The sequence below is a fragment of the Sinohyriopsis cumingii genome, chromosome 17 (assembly GCF_028554795.1).
Source record: "Sinohyriopsis cumingii isolate HCF-2022 chromosome 17, ASM2855479v2, whole genome shotgun sequence".
Classification (NCBI taxonomy): domain Eukaryota; kingdom Metazoa; phylum Mollusca; class Bivalvia; order Unionida; family Unionidae; genus Sinohyriopsis; species Sinohyriopsis cumingii.
Genome location: NC_142977.1, coordinates 50,903,317 through 50,925,915, shown reverse-complemented (window position 1 = coordinate 50,925,915; position 22,599 = coordinate 50,903,317). Strand labels below are relative to the sequence as shown.

The 22,599-nt window shown below is 36.1% G+C and overlaps 1 protein-coding gene across 1 annotated transcript in view; it reads right to left on the bottom strand.

The window, feature by feature from the left end:
- LOC149778683 (uncharacterized) overlaps positions 1–22,599 on the bottom strand; it is a 111,476-nt gene that overhangs the window by 6,299 nt on the left and 82,578 nt on the right. Inside the window, exons 3-6 of the mRNA XM_089938367.1 lie at positions 18,769–18,857; positions 18,192–18,263; positions 12,296–12,404; positions 1,213–1,304 (exon numbers count right to left, since the gene is read on the bottom strand). Of these exons, the coding sequence (XP_089794493.1) occupies positions 1,213–1,304; positions 12,296–12,404; positions 18,192–18,263; positions 18,769–18,857 (362 nt within the window). The remainder of the gene's footprint in view (positions 1–1,212; positions 1,305–12,295; positions 12,405–18,191; positions 18,264–18,768; positions 18,858–22,599) is intronic.

Sequence of the window (22,599 nt, the reverse complement as noted above, 5' to 3'; positions counted from 1 at the left end):
GTTTTAAAATAATAGTCGGCGAGCTGAAATAATTAGTACAATTGTGGATACATTGAAAGAATAGCTAATCCTGACGTTGTCTTGGCATCACATAATTATTTTGTTTTCTTGGTCGTGGACACCATCTGGACGTATGTCCCTGTAATGAAACCAACCATTGACAGATACAGTATATTTATGATTTATTTAGCTTTAAAAAAAAGTACAAATACTATTATATTATTATTAGAGATAAAGCCATGTTAAAAAAAGTTCAAACCATCCACCAACCTCCACCTGCATCAAGCATCCGGCACAGTCGTTGTCTTGAGTGTCGTCTACTCTACCTTGTAAAATAGCAAACTAAATATGGCTGCACTCTCTCCTATTAGTCTAAGTTCAGATTGCACATGGAAATACTACTGCGGACCCCATTATCCACCCCAACGGAGGGGTTGCATCCAAAATCCGAACCTTTGAAGTTCTCTGCATCTCATAATGTAACATCACACCCAATAAGATCACACTTCTTTCAACTGTGAAGACGGAAGTACGATTGCGGATGTGTGGAGACATTAAATAAGAACTGATAGATGGACGGACGGACGGACGAATGGTCTGCCACAAAGACGGACAAATACGACCAACTCCAATATATCCGCTAGTTTATATATATATATATATATATATATATATATATATATATATATATATATATATATATATATATATATATATATATATATATATATATATATATATATATATATATATATGTATGTATACATACATACATACATACATACATACATACATACATACGACCGATAACTTTTAATGTATCTAGTGCCAGAAGAGCCACGTCTTCATAACGTGAAATGCTAGGTCTGCAGACCATTGTGTGTGTGAACAACATTGAGGTATTTTTAGATTCCCTTATCTTTTTCATAAAATGAATGAGATTTTATTCCCTTTCATAACATTTTATTAAGAAATTGGGAATTTTGGAGATGCCCATTCCCTTTGTCATATATGAACGAGGTTTCATGCTCTTTCATACCAGTTCTCTAGAAAATTTAATCTGGTTGCAACACCTTTCTTAGATTTATAGCTATGCCACGTTGTGTGTTTACTTTTGCATTGGTTTGTTTATTGGTAGGTGGATGGGAGAATGAGTTTTTCGGTGAATTGGAAGGTAGATGTATGGGTCAATGTGATTTCAGTGAAAAATACCTGATCGGTTGAGCACGTGGTCTCATTTTCGCATTTCAGCGGGTCATCAATTCCATCGCACAAATAGCATGTTTTGTTCTCAGAGGCAGCATCTGCGAGATAATTAATTATTACTTTCATAATTAAGTTAAATAAGATTCTGAATTCTGGTTGGCTGAACAGGTCACGCACTCGACATTAACACAATGTATTGACTTCTTCCTCAACTCCGCAAACAACGTATTGTGCTCGCGTGAGATAGATAGATAGATAGATAGATGCAAAACTTTACATGACTATTTCTACAGGAATAATACCTTTAAATTTATTATGTTTCGACCAGTAGTATATTTCAACTTGTTGCTGATGCTGGAAAATATTTTATATTGACCTAGAAATCGATGAGCCATAACGACATGTTTTATGTGAATTTATGTAATCCCGGATATTTCATTGTTATAGTTGTAATTATAGGCTATTGGGTGACTAATAAGCAAATTTAGATAATTATTTAAAAGAAAATGTGTAGGCTGCAAAAAGATAATTTGTACGTGGCTGTCTATTTCTAGTCTTCTTGGTTTAAAGTGCTTGGTTTCAATGTTCTAAGGTGGCGTATCCAGTAAGATTCCTTTTATTTCCTGCGCTTGTGAGCAATTACAATAAGTGTTATATCACTGAAAGTGTGGCCACGTGAGGAGAAGTGTTCATCGACTTGGCTTTTGTACAGCTTCCTTGTCATCCAATCAGATCTGTGAAAGTTGATCCTTTTGTGTAGATATTCCGTTTTTCCGACATACTGAAGGCTACAGATCTTACATGTGATGAGATAAATTACATTCTCTGTTTTGCACGTTCTGCTTGAACCATGTATGTTCAGTTTTTCTCAGGTCACTGTGTTAGAAAATGTCCTGCTCTCTATCATATGTTGACAGGTTTGGGACCTTTTATCACCACAGGGCAAGATTGGCTAGGGTGGTCTTGGTTAGTGATTGGCGTTAGCTTTGCTCTTACTAAGATGTCCTTGACGTTTTTTGGTCTCCGGTAGGCTACTACAGGTTTGTTCTGGAGGATTAACTTTACGTCACACGATTCCACGATGGGCCGGTGTTTCCCGATGATTTTAACTATCTTGGGGTTGTTTGGATGGCAGGGTCAGGATAAATGTAACCCTATCAGCCTTTTCCTTATCTCCATATTTTAGTAGGTCATTGGGGTTTAATTCCTGTAGAAATAGTCATGTAAAGTTTTTTGCAGCAAACGCAAAACATATATATATATATATATATATATATATATATATATATATATATATATATATATATATATATATATATATATATATATATATATATATATATCATGACCGTGTGTGTGCGCGCGCGTGTGTAATAATACAACAAAGCACTTTTTGTTTCGCTCAATACATCCTTTTATATTTTCCAGTATCATTATTCATATATCATAGCTCAGTCAAAATTATGTATTGAACTCAACAAAAGCCAATATGCACAAACATTTAACATTTCTTTCATTTTTTCCGAATTCATCAGATGTTCATACAACCTCCATGTTAATTTGTAAAGCCACAACAATAACAAACCACTTGCCTTGAAGATTATAAAATATTTTCATGCTCAAACTCAGACTCAGATCAAAAAGTTACATCCTGATTGGATAACACAAAACCACTGTCCAATCAAATCTCTGATTATTTTAGTATAGGCTGAGTTCACGTGTAAGTACTACTTTATTTACAGAATAACTTCAACATTGGTCCATTCCTCTTGAACCAGAGGGGCCCCGAATGGCCGAGTGGTCTAAAGCGCTTACCGTTCCGGATCACTGCAATCTCACCTCTGTCTGCGTGGGTTCGAGTCCAAGGCTCGGCTAGCGTGGATATGTGGGAAAGCCTGCCAGTAGCTTCTCGTGGGTCGGTGGTTCTTCCCTGGGTTTTCCAAGGTTCTTCCTCCACCAGTTATACTGGCCGCCATGTATAGCTTATCATGTGCTAAAAAATCGCGTTAAACCCTAGAACAACAACAACTTGAACCAGAACTTTTGAATGCTCAAGCTTTCATGACCAATTTCAAAAGTAGACTTCGTAAAACATCTGGAATCACGTGGGCAGTTAATATCACGTCTATGCACGCTGGTTCTCTGTTCATATAAGATATATGTGTTTTTACCAGAGAAACACCCAGTAGTATGCCTATAGTTATGCACAGGACAGTGTGTGACGCACAAAACAAACCGCCCATTATCTGGTTAGGCACTAGATAAGCCTCTTGAGAAGTGAAAATATATAGAGGTACAGTGAGGTTAGTAGACAGATCTTCCACACTCAACACACGGGATTGTGGCAGGACCTAAAGTATCCAGGAAAATTCAGGAATCTGAAGTGGCTATCAGCGCCAAGTAATGCACAAAATAAAATGAACAAGCACCATGTGTACAAGAGTCCTTTGCCGAAGTCTCATCCATGGTGACTGTCTTTGATGACATGAGAAACCTTTCAAGATAGGGCAAAGGCGATCATTTAAATTTCGATACCACGAACATAATGGACTCTGATATAGTGGAACTGTCAATAGTGCAAACAAATTTTGTCACGAACAATATGACCTGTTTGTTAAAGAGCGACTTGTGGAGCAATCCAAACCAATTAAAGAACCAACATCAAAATAAAAGTTGTCATTATTCAACAAAAAAGAAAGCTCTTTGAAGGGACAATGCCCAGGTTGCAATTTAAAGGATGACTATTCTATGCATTGTATAGATGCAACTCTACAAGTGACTGCAATGGTACAGTATGGTGCTGGGAGTTTTCAAATGCTTTCACCAGGAACGTGTTATAAAAGATTAAATAAATGCTTGTTTATGCCATATATCACGTAACACCAGGAACATGTGGACATTCTGGGCATAGGATAGAGTGCGTACATATCAGACAGCTTAAAGACATCACGCAGCGGATAAAGAGGAATAGGTTTGAGAATGAGCGCTGCTCCTGTGCTAAGTATGCCCAGTAACTACCACGGGCTTCCTTTGTGTCAATGGAAACAAAACTGAGCTGTTCCATCCACTGACAGAACAAGTTACCTGAATTGCAATAGAAGGCAAAGAGACGTACAGCACCCTTACATGTGCATCTGTCAGAGAGGACAAACGTCGCTCTGAACCGTGCTCACACGAAGAAGATGACACTAAAAGCTGCATCTGCATCGATCAGATGCAGCACACAACGGACACCACAATCTCAAGGTCAGGGCAGCAGATACAGAAGTGTTTACCATTAGTTTATCCAGCTCGACTATACTTTGGTGTGTGCGAACACTACAGATATATTCCGGCACATGCTATTGCTGTCACCTCTTCACCATGGAAATCAAACGCATTAAAACTCGTTAATGCGTGCACCGGATGTGATGTGACATCTTTTCTTTGCTGGAAATGCAAATAGTCAGCATGGGTCACGTGGAATGAATCTCCACATGCTACACATGCACTTCTATCACTGGCAGAATCCCCAAAACGTATTCTTGACAATACCATCGTGCTACCTGAAACGTTTGTTGTATTTCAGTATTATGGAAACCAGTGAATAATGCAAAATAAATGCGCCAAGGCAGCATCAGTTCTCAAGAAGGTCAGGAGCCCGGTATAATATTCCACCAACACAGCACACAAAATATGTTCAGCCTATCAAGAAGTACATGTATGGATAAATGTACTGCAAAGAGATCCATACTTACCCAGTCCAGCAGAACGAATTGGCAGAGGAAAATTTGGTCTCCTTGGAAACAAAAGTAAACAACTTTTGGCCAAGCTGAAGAAAATTGCTGTGAATTGTCACTTTAATTGTCAGAGGGCATGCAAAGGCCTGTTCAGGTGCTACAAGGCCGGTCTCAAGTGCACCGCTCTTTACAAAATGAATATATGCCATACCTGTTGACCTACCTTGTACATGTAAACATCTGCATAAAAAGATTATCATTATGACGAGCTGTAATACTGGAATATATATATATATATATATATATATATATATATATATATATATATATATATATATATATATATATATATATATATAAAGATAAATGCAAAACTATGTTGACTATTTCTATAGGAATTATACCTTTAAATTTATAGTGTTTCGACTAGTATATTTCAACTTGTTGTTTGTTGCAAATATGTTAATGATGTAGAAAGACAGTTCATTTGTGTTAGATAAGTTAAGTGCGATTCTGTACTTTGTGTTTAATGACTTCTAAAAAGGTTTTGTCAAGAGAATACTAGTGATATTTGTGTTCAAGTTATGAATTTTGCAAATAGAGATCATTTAAAAAATAATCTTGTTCCACAGAATAGACTTGTGACGGTGTTTACATATATGTCCTATATTACTGTATCAATTTGGACGCATAACTAAGAACAAGTTTATCATTGGTTTTAAGGATGCTTGTTGTTAATGTTAGGTCTAAGATGAATATGACATGATTTTTCAAAATCAATATGTTAATTGAACTGTTAATAACCTTACTCTAGTGAAACACTTGTGTGTATGCCTATCTCATTAAAAGTGATAAAGTTTAATGCTACAAATTGAACATGCACGTGCCTTGTTTTATACTTATTGTCTATGTAAATACATTATAAATATGTCGTTTAAGTTTGTTTGTACAATAAAATCACCATTTGAAACAGCCTATTAGTGTAGCTAGCGTTTAAAAGCAAACATCATCGTAAAACTTAGAAGCTCCTTGATTTCAAAAATAAGAATAGATGTGAGGGCGGTTCCATACCCGGAAATGTTTAGGCATTATCACGGTAAGTTTGACGCTTTTGACCCAATGTGAACGAATCTGCAGGTATCATAGGCGAATATATACTTGCCTTGGCGAATCCTGGGCGAATATATACTTGCAGAATACCCATAACAAAAGGATATATATTCATTTTGCAGCCGTTTGTTTTATTAAATCTCTCGTATAGGATAAAACAATGCCATACAGAATGGATAAAAGTGCACTGTTTACGTGAAGAAGAAGATGCTGAAAGATGTATTTGATCAAAGGTCAGATTGACTCTCTCTCTCTCTCTCTCTCATACTAAGAGCAGAAACTAGAAATCACTAGCCTCCATTTCGACGCTTTTTTCACTTGTAATTTAAGTGTTGTGATGTATTCACGTTTACTAAGAGCGAGAGCTACTGAATGTCTTACACTGGTGTCATGTAGGAATGGCAAGAGTCAGTGGCGGCTTCTTGTAACCAGTATATTTATGACATGGTCAAGGTCACGTTTCCGTCATCATTTTAGCTTTTAGCCGTGGCCGGAAGTAGTTCATTGAATACGGGCACGTGTTTTCCATATAAGGAACAGGTGAATATATTTTTACTTTGCTATGGTCATCTTTGCTGGGTAATGACCGGTAGCAACAAGTTAAAAAAATGGGATTTTTGTTGATAAAGTATTTACTAAGACTTTTTATCAACCAGTAATCCTTATATTAACTGATGCAAAGAGGAGGTCAATATAATGGGATTTTTTCCTCATAAATCTTCATATTCTCAAAACAAAATGTCTAACATTCGTTTATTACATAATTATTGACATACTGATACCAAAAAGATGAACGAAACCCGTTCAGAATACTGAAAATGTCATTTCAGCTGCATGACGCCATAAAATATAAGTTAGGGCGACACGTAAACTCAAATGATGTCACGAAAGCGCAATATGATGAATTGTCGCAAGTGAAGTAACGACATGTCATCCAGGGAAAAATATCTATCACAGAAGTCATGTGATGACCATGAAATGTAATGAATCAATAAACTTTATATTTGGACCCGAGTTACCGACTGGTCTAAAGCGCTCACCGTTACGGATCACTGCCATCTCACCTCTATCTGTGTGGGTTCGAGTCTCAGGCTCAACCAATGTGGGTACGTGAGAATGCTTGCCAGTAGCTTTTCGTGGGTCTGCGTTTTTTTCCGGAGATTTCCTGGGTTTATTCTGGCCGCCATCTATAGCTGAAAAATGGCGTTAAACCCTATAACAGCAACAACACAGCAACAATAAAACCTAATATTGACGCAGTGGCGTCACTCGGGTTGGTGTCACCCAGTGCGGTAGCTCATGGTGTCACCCCCATGGTCCTCCTTCCGTAACAGACCATACAGAATCCTTAGTAATGTCATTTTGGTGTCACCCCCTCTGATGGTGTCACCCGGTGCAGTCCGCGCCCCCCGCATCCCCCTAGCGACGCCACTGCTGTGCCTGCTAGTCATGTATTTAACTATGATCGGTTATCCGCTTATGAAATCCGACTAGACCGAGCAGTGTGTGCTCTGTAAAATTTGCAGTTTTTCATTTTGGTGTCACCCCTCTGAGATGGTGTCACCCGGTGCGGTCCGCACACCTCCGCACCCCCCTAGCGACGCCACTGTATTGACGTGATGCAGAGGTCTATATTTAGTCAGGGTCATTTGCATTCCCGTACGATTGGAATGTAAAAAGCAATCAGGCACTGGAAACGAATAATATTGTGTATTCTTGAATAGAATTTATGTGATTGTCGGGCGGGGGGTAATTTTGTTTGAGGTGTTTGGGGGATGTTTTTGTTTTTTGTTTTCTTTTTATTTATTTATTTTTGGGTTTTTTTGGGGCGGGGTTGGAGCAAGTTTCAGTTTGCCACTATTCACATTATAATGTAGAGGTAAACATTACCTTTGCCGGCGCTGTCCTGCTAAATCACACAAGTTAGTTGTTGTTGTTGTTGTTGTGGGGTTTAACGCCATTTTTCAGCACACGATAGGCTATACATGGCGGCCAGTATTAATGGTGGAGGAAGAACCCGGGAAAACCCCGAAAAGAACCATCGACCCACGAGAAGCTACTGGCAAGCTTTCTCACATATCCACATTAGCACACAAGTTAGATTTTTAATTACAATTTGTGTGTAACTCTAGGCATTTAGTGAGAAAAAAATGCTGCATCTATCCAAATGTCTCGATGACATCATTGGGGGCGCGGGGTTCGTCGGTAAAGTAAACACTGATGACGACTTGAGAATGCCGAGCGGCAGAAAGGTCAACGTAACCTGATTTTCACGCTGTAAACTAAAGTACAGTTTATGTAGGTGTGCTGCGCCGAATATTCAGCTCTGATGTGAAATTTGTTTTAGAATTTTATTGACATGCCTTTAAATGCCGATTGTTCTATTTATTTTGCTTTTCGTCAATTAACGTTTTTGCAAGATCAGTATATAACTCCCCAGAAAGTACATACGACAAACTCGATGTTAAAGTACGTGGGCATTTTCAGAACAGGCCAAGCAAGATGTGTGATCCAATGTAAAATAAGACTGAATATCGCATTTTGATGTCAAAATGAAAGCTCCGCATATTGAAAAAATAATATGTACTACACCTTTGTCAGCTATCAATATCCGTTACACAAAATGCAATGATTTGTCTATTAGGCAACTAAATTATGTGTACAAGGAATTCTAACGGTTAGCAGCAGATCAACTTTTGTCTGTTCAATATCCGTCTGTCTGTCCGATTTCATTCATATTGGAGACGTCGATATTAATCAGATTGTCCACAAAGTTCGCTTTTCTTGACCCCGGTTTAGTTCTCGACAGCCGATGTAAAAGTCGATAACAATCGGTAATTTTTGTCTCGAAGTTTTGTGATACTTCAACCATTACGAATCAACATAACTTTGGAAAAACAACATTACATTAAATTCATATATAGGTAAATATTGCTACATTTATATAATCTAAGACAGAAAAACACAGTATTGATGTAATTTAGATAAAGTTAGTCACCGTGAATAGTGCTTCACACTTGGGCGAAAAACTCCACATTTACCAGTGATACGTCATTTTTTCACCCACCACTTCCTAACTTGATATTAAAAATAATTTGTTTGAGTTGGTTGTTTTTTCTGGTTCCAATGTCGTTTTTCAGTACGTGATACCAGGCTGCCAGTATATTTTGGTGGAGGAAGAACCACCAACACACAGGAAGCTACTGACAAGCTTTCTCACGTTCGCCGGGCCAGGACTCTAACCCACGTGGACAGAGGTTACATGTGAGTGATTCGTGACTGAAGATGTATATGTATGAGCATTACGCCGTACATCTTGTAGCTACACTCAGTATTGGAGCGTGTCCTTATGCCGTATCTCCGTTATGATATTTGTTATATTCTGTGTATGCCTGTACACACACAAAAATGCTTGAGACATGTTAATAGTATGCATTTGATAACCTCGGAGTCTTTTTATAATTAAGTTCCCGGACACAAGAAAACAAACGGAATATGCAGTACTTTACAAATTTCTGACTAAATAACGAGATAAAATGTTTTGGTTTAAAGTTTCAATATTCCAAAACTTCATCGGAAAATCTTAATATAAAAATAGTTACACTATTAATTACTGCTTGTATATGCTAACAATCGGGTTCATGGAACACGAGTTTGTAATAAGGAAATAAGTTGAATACGTTTAACTACGCATGCGCAGCAGTAATGTTATTACAATTGACGGTTTTAATTTTAAAAATAAAGGTCAAAAATTGGACCACTAATTCTCTCCCACAGAACTTAATGTTAACCAACTAAAAACAAAAATAATTTCTTCGTTAGGCTGGCATTCAAACCACGCGTGTTTCCGTTCATTAGGAGAAATCATTTTCAGCCTTGACATGCAGGCTTTTGGCAGTATTTGTTTGATCCACGTGCTTCGAAGCAGGGCACTACCTGACCAGCACCTAATAAGATAGCTTTGAACTACCAGTCCAGACATCATGTTGTTAGTAGGAAATTAAATACACCATATCAAAATCAAAATAAATGTTATGTTCTCAAATACAGTACACAGATTGAAGTCTGTGAAACGTAGAATGGAAATAATTAAATTTACTAGCGAAAGGGTGCATCTCCAAACATTTAGTGCTCTAATTTTTGTTATTCCCACACCAGAGACTGGCTCTCTGGCTGTGAGATCATTGGTGATCCGATGCCTTAATTGAAAGTTCTCTACCTTAATAAATAAATACAAGTTTTAAATCTTAAAAAAGAAAGTCCGGTCCTCAAACTTATTATTTTCATTTAATTATATCGCTTCTACCAATTTTCAAAGTTGTGGCCAACCAGAGAACCAAATAAAGGCCGATAATTGATTCTCATAAGGTGGTGTTATAAGGGCTCCATCTGGTACTTCGAGACAAACTAAGTTAAGGACTCACAATACTAATTTGGATCCCATAGTAAACCTATGGAAACTTTATAATATTAAAAATTCAATACCATTAAATTTCTGAATGTTCATCATAAAACCTATATTTGTCAGTATAGACATATCATTGATGCCAGTTTCTGTGTAGAGAAAGCCATATGAGCAGTGGCATTTGTTGGGGGTGGGTGCGTGGGTTGGGTCTACATGCGTTTGAATCATTAGTTTTCGATTCCGCTCCGAAGAACCAGTAATTTCAGTAATGAATTTTCCTATCACTAGAATGTAAAATAATTGAGATTCCATCAATAAAACATATTTTTAAGTTGCAACTATGATGAGCTCTCAAAAGCTTCCTTTCACTAAACTCTTACTTTCACTATCGATCCATTCGATCCAACCAAACCCATATATGTTCTATTTTATGTTCAACCATCTCTAGACTGGTTCCCATTCCTCCATATCATTAGTACCATGTTCTTGTAAACCCTCTTTCTCCTCCGATGGCTCGCACCACAAGAAAAGTCTCACTGGCGATAATGTTTGGAACTTTAACGACTTAATTCCAGTTTACATTCCTTGCACAGACCGCTCCGGTGGTCTAGTGGTTAGAGCATCCGACTAACAATACTAATTTGGCTCCCATAGTAAACCAATGGAAACTTTATGATATTAAATCTGCAATACCTTTAAATTTCTGATTATTGAGATTCCATCAATATTGAAGTCTGCAAAACGTAGAATGGAAATAATTAAATTCATTTACTAGCGAATGGGTGCATCTCCAAATATTTAGTGCTCGGATGCGTTAGGTGGCGGGTTCGAATCCCGGCCGAGTCATACCAAAGACTTATAAAAATGGTACTGAAACTACCTCGCTTGGCACTCAGCATTAAGAGGCTAGTGTTAGGGTTGGTCGGTCTGGTTTCAGGATAATGTGACTGGGTGTGTCATCATTCTACATTTCTACAGATATCACTGAACATTTGTTAAAGCTACGTTAAATTTTTTTATAAAAGAAAACGCAAAACACTTACACACATTCCTCGTACAGCTTTTATATTTGTCTTTTATTAATTTTGAGCGCATTAAACTTATTATAATTTATATTAATTCAAACAAATATTATACATATATGAGAATTCTGCACTTTTATAAGCGATGGTTAATTCTGCTAACACATAATTTAAATAAATTCCTTATAAGATCAAACCTTCTCAGTTTAAATACTGTAAACGACTGGTTTAAAAAGGAAATAAATCTTTGAGTTCATTTTACATCAAAAATGCAAATATTATTAATAAAGTGTTTCTTTTATTTGATTTTTAGGGTTTTTTTTAAACATAATATACTGATAAGAATATATATACAAGGCAAAATAATTGGAAACAAGCTTTTTCTACTTGCAAATTCCTCTCCATTATCAATGTAAATAATTAATTGACGAACACGCATGCAAGAGTTCTGTAAAAAAAAAGGCAAGACGGTTGAGGTACAACCATATATTGAAATGATAAGATGAAGGAAATATAATAAGAAGCATAGTGTACGTACAGTTTAATTCTAGTCTTAATGGAACCAAAGTAATCATATGATTTTTTAAAATATCCTTTTGTGTTAATAATTAATTTCTCCAATGTTCCTTATGTGGCAGTAAAGTTCATATCAGAATCAATAATAATTTTCATTACTGATAATCTGCGAAATTACACGTACCTATTACAAAATCATTGTTGGACATAATGTCTTGAACAATGCAGTCTTCACCACGACCTTTCTGCCAAGACAGTTTATTTCTTGTTACGCAAACATAAAAACCGTTTTTGTTGTATAAAATATATCATCTTACCAATGCTTTTGCACAAATATTTGTTGCAAAGGTTTTGCACGCAGCATCTCTCGCAGACTTGAATTTTATCACGGACTTGGAGAGACTCATGACCAGAAGCACGGCAAACCTGAAACCACACTCATATATATATATATATATATATATATATATATATATATATATATATATATATATATATATATATATATATATATATATATATATATATATATATATATATACATATATATATATATATACATATCCAAGTTTGAATGAGTCACTGGATTTCTGTAAATTTTTGTTGTATCTGATAATAATTTAAACTTTCCATAACCATGTTAATCGATAATAATAATAATAATAATAATAATAATAATAATATTATTATTATTATTATTATTATTGTTAATACGCAATGTAGTCCTCCATAATAGAACATTACAAATATATATAAGTGCAACGTGAATGTACAAATAATACTCTTGCTACAAAGTGTGACACGTACATGTGTTGTTGTTCTTGTAGGGTTTAACGCCATTTTTCAGCACAAGATAGGCCATACATGGCGGCCAGTATTAATGGTGGAGGAAGAACCCGGGAAAACCCCGGAAAGAACCACCGACCCACGAGAAGCTACTGACAAACTTTCTCACATACCCACATTAGCCGAATCCGAGACTTGAACCCACGCAGACAGAGGTGAGATGGGGGCGATCCGTAACGGAGAGCCCTTTAGACCACTCGGCCACTCGGGGCCCCCGTACATGTGTAAACATACATACATACATACATACATACATACATACATACATACATACATACATACATACATACATACATACATACATTGGATTAAAACATACGTAAGATATACATATGGTTTGGGATATGAGATGGGGGTATCCAAGTTAGATCTCTCAATTTGTTTGAGCTATGACATAATCAGAAAGAAGAAATCTGTGAAGCGCACTTGTTATAAAAAAAGAGATTATTGGTACTTGCTTAATAACATTCGGGGTGATATTCCACAACACTGATGCGGAATACGTCAAAGATGTTTTGTAGAGAGTGTTTTTGAATTTAAAATTAGGCAAATGAAAGCTAGAGTTCCAAATAGACCGTAGATTGTGTGATTGGATTTTGGAAGCTGGAATTGGAAGATCGTTGATATATTGTGGAGCCATGTTATGAAAAGATTTATATAAAAAAGGTCCTAAAGTGCTTTACTTTATAATTAGAGGTAACCACTGTAAATTAGGGAAGACATGTGCGGATAGATATTCTCTTTCCTTGCAATAATTCTAGCGACTCGTTTCTGGACTTTAATTATCTGATTACAATTAGTATCATTGCAAGTTTTACATAAGGTACAATCAATATTATTATTATAATATATATATATATATATATATATATATATATATATATATATATATATATATATATATATATATATATATATATATAGAGAGAGAGAGAGAGAGAGAGAGAGAGAGAGAGAGAGAGAGAGAGAGAGAGAGGCATAGATTCTAGCACATACTAAATCATTCTCTTAAAAAATGCTGTTCTGTTGGATACTGCAGAACAAACATACCCGTCAAAAGCCAAACCTAAAAGCTTTTGAGTTTCTATGTTATTTAATCTAGTTCCCAGAACAAATATATTGATATCCTTCAATTTATATAGTATTTGCCTTTAACCAATTGTCATCGTTAGTTTTAAACTCTGCCTAATTGCATTTGTGTTGCTTTCGCACCACAGTATAACAGTGGCAGCATCGCGTTGTAAATTTTGTCCAAGGGAAGAGATTGTATCACTCGTGGTATATAAGGTTGTGTCATCCTCAGAAAGATCAGTTTCAATGGCATTCATATGGCATGGAAAATTAACAGTGAAAAGGAGAAAGAGCAAAGGGCCCAGAATAGAGCCTTGAATGATTCCACTTGTGGCGTATTGTAAAGAAGATATAGCATTGGTCACATACACACATGGTCGCCTTTTTGTTGGGTAAGAATCACACCAAGTATGAGAATTGTCAATGACTTTGTATACCTTGAGTTTTTCATCAATATTTTATGAGCTACTAACTCGAACGCTTTTTTAAAAATCAATATAATTAAATTACTTCAATCATCTATAGCAGCACTGTGTATCAACCAATTTTATGAGAACAGTTTGAAATGAATGCATTTCTCGGAAATTTGAGTGTGATTTATATAGAATATTTCTTTAAAAATCGGAGAAGATTAAAGGAGATATATTTGTCAGATATTTTGGATAAAGTTGGTAAAAGTTATATAGGCGTATATGACATTTTGGCTCCCTTCGAAGTCCAGCATCAGTACTTGTATTTATCAAGCCAGTAGTTTAAAGGGAAGCAATTTTGTAAAGTAAACCAATTTTGCCGATAGTTTGATTGTTATTGTTGAGATTTCACCATGCATATTTGCTTTTTGTGCCTTCTAGTTCCTTTAAATATATATATATATATATATATATATATATATATATATATATATATATATATATATATATATATATATATATATATATATATATATATATATAATATATATATAACATCTTGAACACGTTTATAACAAAACTATACTTAACTGCAAACATCGAAGACCGATTTCACTCTTCATTTGTATGTATTGTTACAATTTCACCTTTTCATTTCATTTTTATCGACACCGACTCTGTAATGGATGTTCTGTTTTTTACCTTTGCACCAACTGCTTAGACGATTAATGACGTGGAATAAAGTATTGATGTACGCAGGCCAACATCACGCAAACGTATGCGATTTAAGTGAGCAACTCTGTTATAACGAGGCCGATACCATGATCTTCGAGGATGCCTTTGAGATGGTAGTAGCTACTGGGGATACTATACGCGAACGCATACAAATACAATATCTGCAATCCACACAAACGTACGCGTACGCATACAAACATTCACTCTACTGTCCACACAGAAGGGAACAAGAAAAAACAAACCCAATATATACTATCAACACAGAAGGGAGGGAAAACAAACCCCAAATATACTATCCACACAAACGTACACGAACGCATACAAACCCTCAAAATCTACTATCCACACACAGGAAGGAGAAAGACAACCAAACCAAGCCAAACCCAAAATCTAATATCTACACAGAAGAGGGAAAAACAAACCCCAAATATACTATCTTCACAGGGAAAGAGGAAGAAAAAAAAATCTACTAACCACTCAACGTACGCACACGCATATAAACCCCAAATATATTATCCACACACGGGAAGGAGAAAAAACAAACCACAAATATACTATCCACACAAACGTACGCGAATGCTTACAAACACACAAACACACAATCAACTATCCACACAAACGTACACTATCAGCACAGAGGGAAGAAGAAGAAAAAAAACATAATATACTAACCACACAGACGGAAGAAGAAAACCATTATATCCTATCAACACAGAGTGAAGAAATAACCCATTATATACTATCAACACAATGTGAAGAAGAAAAGTTTTGTTTGAAAGCACCTTAGCCCTCACCTGCGATGATCAACTCTACCAAACACCCACACCCACCCATACTCCAAACCCCATTTAAGCCGTTATTATATGGCGTCAATGTGTGAAATTAGACAAAATCAAGACACAAAATGATAGATGATCAAAGTGACTACTTTTTAACCAATTGCATGGATAGAGTGCGTGCGTGAAAGAAAACATCCCTTCCATTTCAATTCTAACTCAAAAATATTACCCAGAGGGATAGAGAGAGGTGAAAGAGCACATATTCATGCAGTGTCAGTAAAAACAAAACACACCATCCTTATAATAAAACGTCAAGACCAAGAAACACTTTCGTTTTGTTTCTGGTCTATTCTCTATTAGAATTTAGTATAAAATTTCACATCAGGCCAAACGCATCGGCTCAAAGTGTCAATTTTTCCATTTCCATCTCTTCGCTGGCACAAGTTCTTCCTCATCATCAATTTAGTCTTTTCTTCTTAACCCCTCTCCTCTTTCTCCTCTTGTTTCTGTTTCTTCTTTTTACTCTTAGGGCACTCGGAGGCCCAGTGTCCTTTCCCCTGACAACGAAAACAGGTATCTTGACTTTTGTCTCTCTTTCTTGGACGAAGCAGGTATTCTGGAGATAAATACCAATTTACCTTGTAGATATTGCACTTTCGTATGACTCTCATCAAATCAACGACCAGAAGGCAAGTTTTGTTGCCACTTTCGCCTGTGAATTATGCTTTCGTATGACTCTTAGCAAATCTTCGACCATCAGGCCGATCTGTGCTGACTCTAGCATCTTCCTTATCGTTTGAAAATTGAATGAATACTCTGACCCTAAGACACTCTTCCTATATACAGGGATCTGCTGCGTATGAAACCTAGTCAAATGAAATATTGCAATAAGATGAAACGACTTCATTGAGAAAGTGAGAGGCAACGAAGACGTGCTGTGTCGCCTCACACAAGAGCTTGAGTGTCGTCTCAAATCCGTGCCAACGATTTCGAAGACAACGTAAGTGAGCTTGAATCAACGCTCTCCACTTATGTCACAAAACCAAGAGCCCTGATTCACGCCAAAAGAAATTCGGTCGATCCGTAACAAATATTACCACATCTGAGAAACGCAAAAACGAACTTCCAGAATATTGAGAACGACGGCTTAAGTAGAGTTCAAGTAGTGTGAAAAACTTAGTTAATTACATTTTCTTAATCAAGACGAAACTATCTATTTTCCAAGGAGAAAGTAGACACCAAGCGACAATGGCGATTCATGTCACGCAACACTTTTCAAAATGCGTTGGTAGAGGTTTGTGCTAGCGATCTACACAGTTATATTAAATGGTTTACGTAAATGGTTGCTACTTCTTTGTAATTAAACTTTTGTACAAATGATATGTGTGTAAGCGAAAGATAACGCACACCCACACACAAACATACACAAGCACGCACACAACTGTTACTGGGTGACAGTAGAACGGGCAGTACTTTAGTCAGGAACGTTTTGAGAGATGGGCAGACAGACTTAACATTACATTGGAGAGAGAAAGAAAGAACGGTAAAGAAAAACACAAGCGTAGGACACGTTGGTCCCTAGACAGACCCATCCATGTTCAACGTCCCCATGTCCCTAGATAGTCCCATGTTCAATCTTCTTGTCCCTAGACAGTCTCAATCCATTGTCGCTATACATTCTCTATGTTCAATTCCCCCTTGTTACTATACAGTTCCAGCCTATATTAAACTTTCCCTTGTCCAGCTATAGTCCCACCCATGTTAAAATTCCCCATGTTAAATTCCCATTGATCCTATAATATCCCATCCATGTTAAATTCCCATAGACCCTAAAGGTTCCCACGACCTTTTTGAATGGATTTCCATAGACTATATAGTATTCCCCATAACTACTGATGATTCCCAGATTACCTTGAGCTATGAATGAACAAGAGTAATATATTCAGACTCAGCTTCATTTATTTTTTAAAAAATAACAATAAATAATACCTTTATTGGTGAAATTAGTAATGGTGCATGTGCTCGAACATTTAGCGCCAACGCGATTGAAAATGCCGATTTATATATTCAACGAAATAGTCACGATTGTTTTGGGTTTTGTATCTTTGCTTGTTCGCGAGGGAAGGGGTGATTTCTTTTGTATTTGTGGGTTTTTTATGCTTCTGGGATTTATTTTTGTTTAGGGAGATATCGTAGTATAGATATTCGATATTCTTTTTTGCATGTTCATCTACGGTAGTGAATCTATCTCAAGAGAACATGCATTCGCTTTATGTTTATATGTTTATGTTTATATGTAAGGACAAACAAAGATCTCTAAAAATGAATGAAGTAAATCATGTACAAAGGATACTTAAAGATAATATACATACTCTGGAATCTTTACACCCGGCGTTATAAAATACAGACGAATCGTCGCCTATAACTTGCTCTGCAAAGCACTCCTAAATTGAAAGGAACATTTTATCTACTTTAGTCTTAATTTTATTAAATAATGGTAAATACAAAGTGTAATAATCTCTGTTTCTTCTAAATGACAGCAGTGGGTTAGTGGATTGCTTTCGAGTAGTTCTACATCTGAATGACATAAATTTTTCGACATATAAGAAATAAGTGATTTTTGAATTATTAGGTTTAAAATTTTAAACAAATATGCCGAAAGCCAAACATTATATAAAATCTTACAATTTGAAAAGAGCGTAACTGATAAATCATTGCATTTAAACTCTTTTTTTAAGTGTTTAATCTCGATGAATGATTTTTAATTCTTTAATTGATCAAAATGTTAGTTGCATAATGAAGAAATAGGCAATAATACATACATGCATGCATACTTGCATACATACGTACATACATCGTACATACATACATACATACATACATACATACATACATACATGCATACTACGTGGTTGCATTTATGCATACGTATATTTAATTCAGCAGTACCTGCCCTACCGTACAGTTGACCGTTCTTACGCAGTAACTGAGATCTGTCACCCCATCGCACATGATGCAGATCAGGGATCCAGGGTCGGCTGGTGAAAATAAAACAAAAACATGCATCTTTGTCAGTATTTAAGGTGAAGGAAATAAAAAGAATATCTCGAATATGTCTCTTCTTCTTCCTCTTATCATTATTATTATTATTATTATTACTATTATTATTATTTATTTATTTATTTATTTATTTATTTATCTCTATGAATATTATGGAATTGTTTCACTCGGCATATTCAAATTACAGGTCAGTTGTTAAGCCCCCTTTGATCTGTCCATAACATTATATGGATCGTACTACGTGCACAACTCATTGGAGAGATCTAAATGTGTTCCAGAAAGAAAACCAATAAAACAAAATGAACGATATGTGTTTAATACCGTTGTCAATCGCGGACTAAGTCTTCAAGTTCAAACATTAGCTCGAAATTTATCATATTCGTGCCAGGAATCAGTGACCTTCGTCCGGGTCTCCAACACTTATCCCTTTTGGGTAACTTTCTTTTTCCTCCATGTAGTGTGGGATTAGAGTGCATTTAATGCTTCAAAATATTAAGAAAACTATTTCCCTCCAGCGTTTGGTAAACAAGCAATTAAAACACACGACAAGGGGGGATTATTACGGCCGTAGTATATATACCTTTTCGTAGTTAACGCATTTGGCCGTATAAATTTATATCCCCTATCCTAGCCACCAGGTGTCGCAGGTGAAAGGCAAGACAGAAAATAATTTTTTTAATCGCTTTCTGTCGGTATTAATGGTTCTGCCATCAATTGTAAATACGAATTAGCTTAATGTTTTACAGCATTCAGGGAGTCATGAAACTTTACACATTAACAGGGGCCCCGGGTGGCCGAGTGGTCTAAAGGGCTCTCCGTTACGGATCACTGCCATCTCACCTCTGTCTGCGTCGGTTCGAGTCTCGAATTCAGCCAATGTGGGTATGTGAGAAAGCTTGCCAGTAGCTTCTCGTGGGTCGATGGTTCTTTCCGGGGTTTTCCCGGGTTCTTCCTCCATCATTAATACCGGCCGCCATGTATAGCCTATCGTGTGCTGAAAAATAGTGTTAAACCTCACAACAACAACAACACAATAAAAATGAACAGACACCTCATAAATAGGCATCGCGAAGCAAATAAGGTTGTTTCATGCATGGTGTGCTGTTGCTTTTTTATTCTGTAGCAAATAAAGTTCAATGTTTATAATTGCAAATAGTTATAAAAAAAATAAAAGATCTTTGAAAAAATAATAACAGAACTATGTTCACAAATAGTTTACAAATCTTGTCAAAGTACACAAGAAGTGCGCACGAATAAATAAATAGTTCTTTTCTAGTGCTCCTAACTTATAATTTGTGGTGTTCTTCACTACACTACAGATGCTTGCTTTAAAGGCTTGCCAGAAATTTCTAATTATTTCTGTGTAACAAAACTTTTATAAACTTTGGTATATACATGTCTATAATGTATAAACTGTGTCATTTCCAAATTTAGTTCTTAAAAAGTCCTTGCGTTCTCTGTGTTTATGTTGACACATTTTTTACAGTTTCTGTCTTGGTTTATGAACCTTGATTGTAAAGAACTGGTGTAAAATCAAATGTGTTTTAATTAAAATACAGTCCTTATTTTGATTAATTCTAACAGCAACATAATCCCCAATGACGGTAAGTAATATTGTATGCTAAATTTAGATGCAACATGACAGAATTTCAGTCCTACTTTCCGGTACCTCAACGTTCTAAAACTGTTTTCCAAAACTGAAGAGTGCTATCTGGAATGAAGCGTATTGTTTTATTCTAATTGCTGCAAATTCATCTCAACGATGAATAAGCAGATTCGTGGAATGGAAAATCAGTTGTTTTTGTTATTGTTATTTCCTGTTGTTTTCGGGGATTTCTTCCATTCATTTCGAGGCCCTTGAGTTATCGCGAACATTTTGTAATAATCTTAAACTTAATCATGAAAAAATCTGGCATGTATTTCACAAAAAAATACTTTTGTCTAGAATCCAGTGGTCATATTTTGAGGACATAAAACTCTCAGCTTGAATCTGAGACTGTGGTTCCACTAATAGCCAATGAGAAACACGCTTGCAAAAGTAATGTTATTTGCGAGTGTTCAAAAGGAGGACTCAAGCTCGAGCTCAGTAGTTTTATGATTTCCTGGTCTGATTGGTTGAAACTTAATCCGAATAAAAAATTGAACAATCAAATATCTTGGGCTTGGACTTACGGTGTTAAAATTGGAGCTCGTACACATGATTATTGAACCATTCCTAGGTCCAGACTCAGACTCAAATCTACATTGTGTCTGATTGGTCAGTGATTTGACGCTAACCAATCAGTCGTTAGCGTTTTGAATTACGTCGAAGTTTGAGTTGGAGAATATTGTGTTTATATCTCTTGGTCCAGTATGTGCAATTTTCTCTCCAATATCTGGGCTTTTAGTCACAAACTTTGGCGAGATTGCAGTAAAATTAGGATTTAAATGCCAACATTATATATATATATATATAGAGAGAGAGACAGACAGACAGACAGACAGACAGAAAGAGATAGACAGACGGACGGAGTTGTTATTGGGTTAAAGCCATTTTTCAGCACGTTAGGTTATATATGGCGGCCAGTCCGGTCCCCTAAATAATGAGAGTAAAAGACTGTCGGCATATGAACCTGTATGGCCTAAATACGACATATCCACATAAAGCTTTATATTTATCTATGTTGTTGTAAAATTAAACATGGTAAACCTTGGGTGAAAATTTGAATCATAACTCACCAGTTCTAAATGAAAATAAATTAAGACAAACACGATAATGTGTTCAATGATGAACCTATAAATCATTATCTAAACACCGTACCGAAGACGAAGTAAACGCAATAAATCACATACGTGTTTATCTAGCCGATAATGAGCAAGAATCACGTGCAGCGTCCTTGAAACAATCGGAGCGGGAATATCAATCAGCACGTGCCGAATTTCTTCGCTGCACTAATTAATAAACACTGTTATCAAAATGCTACGCGAAATTCCTTTTCACGACACTTTTCCGCAGCCGTCAAACGTTAATTTTCTCATGTTGAATTATTATTATTTTATGCAGAGATACATTTCCCTGCCTATTACGTGACTTACACATTGCATTAGAAGAGAGCTACAGCTCAGATGGGGGATATTTTGCCCAACACTAAGTAATTTCTTATAAAACGTGCTTCAGCTAAAACTTGCATCAAATAGAAAGTAAGCCTGTACTAGAAAGTCTATACCAGAAAAGTTGAAAATTCTGCGTTCTTGTGCATAGAAAGCAAATACATATTAAGCAAATTTCTCCCTATATCTAGTGCTTAATATACAAATACTTTATTTGTATTGATCTCGTACTTCATGGGTTTAATGTTTCATAATTTAGAACGGTGAAAAAACACTGCTAAACTTTTTGAACGATGATTTTAACGCCATTCACTTTATTGAGGCGATAAATATGCAAAGATTCAAAGCGGAACTTTCTTTTAATTTGCCCCCAAGAAGCTGGCAAAAATGATAATGATAACGGTGGTGGCGCTGAGGATCTTGATGATGACGACAAAGATGATGATGGCGATTATGTATTGCAACAATAACTTCAACAACTATTGCTTGTCGTTTGGGTAGATTGCATCTTTTCTCTTTTTTGTACTCAGAAAAGGATTTCATCCTGCCATAATTATAAAGGAAAGCATGGGGTTGTTTATTTTGTTTTATGCTGTTTGTCTTCTGTTTTGTTTGGTTTGGATGGGGGGT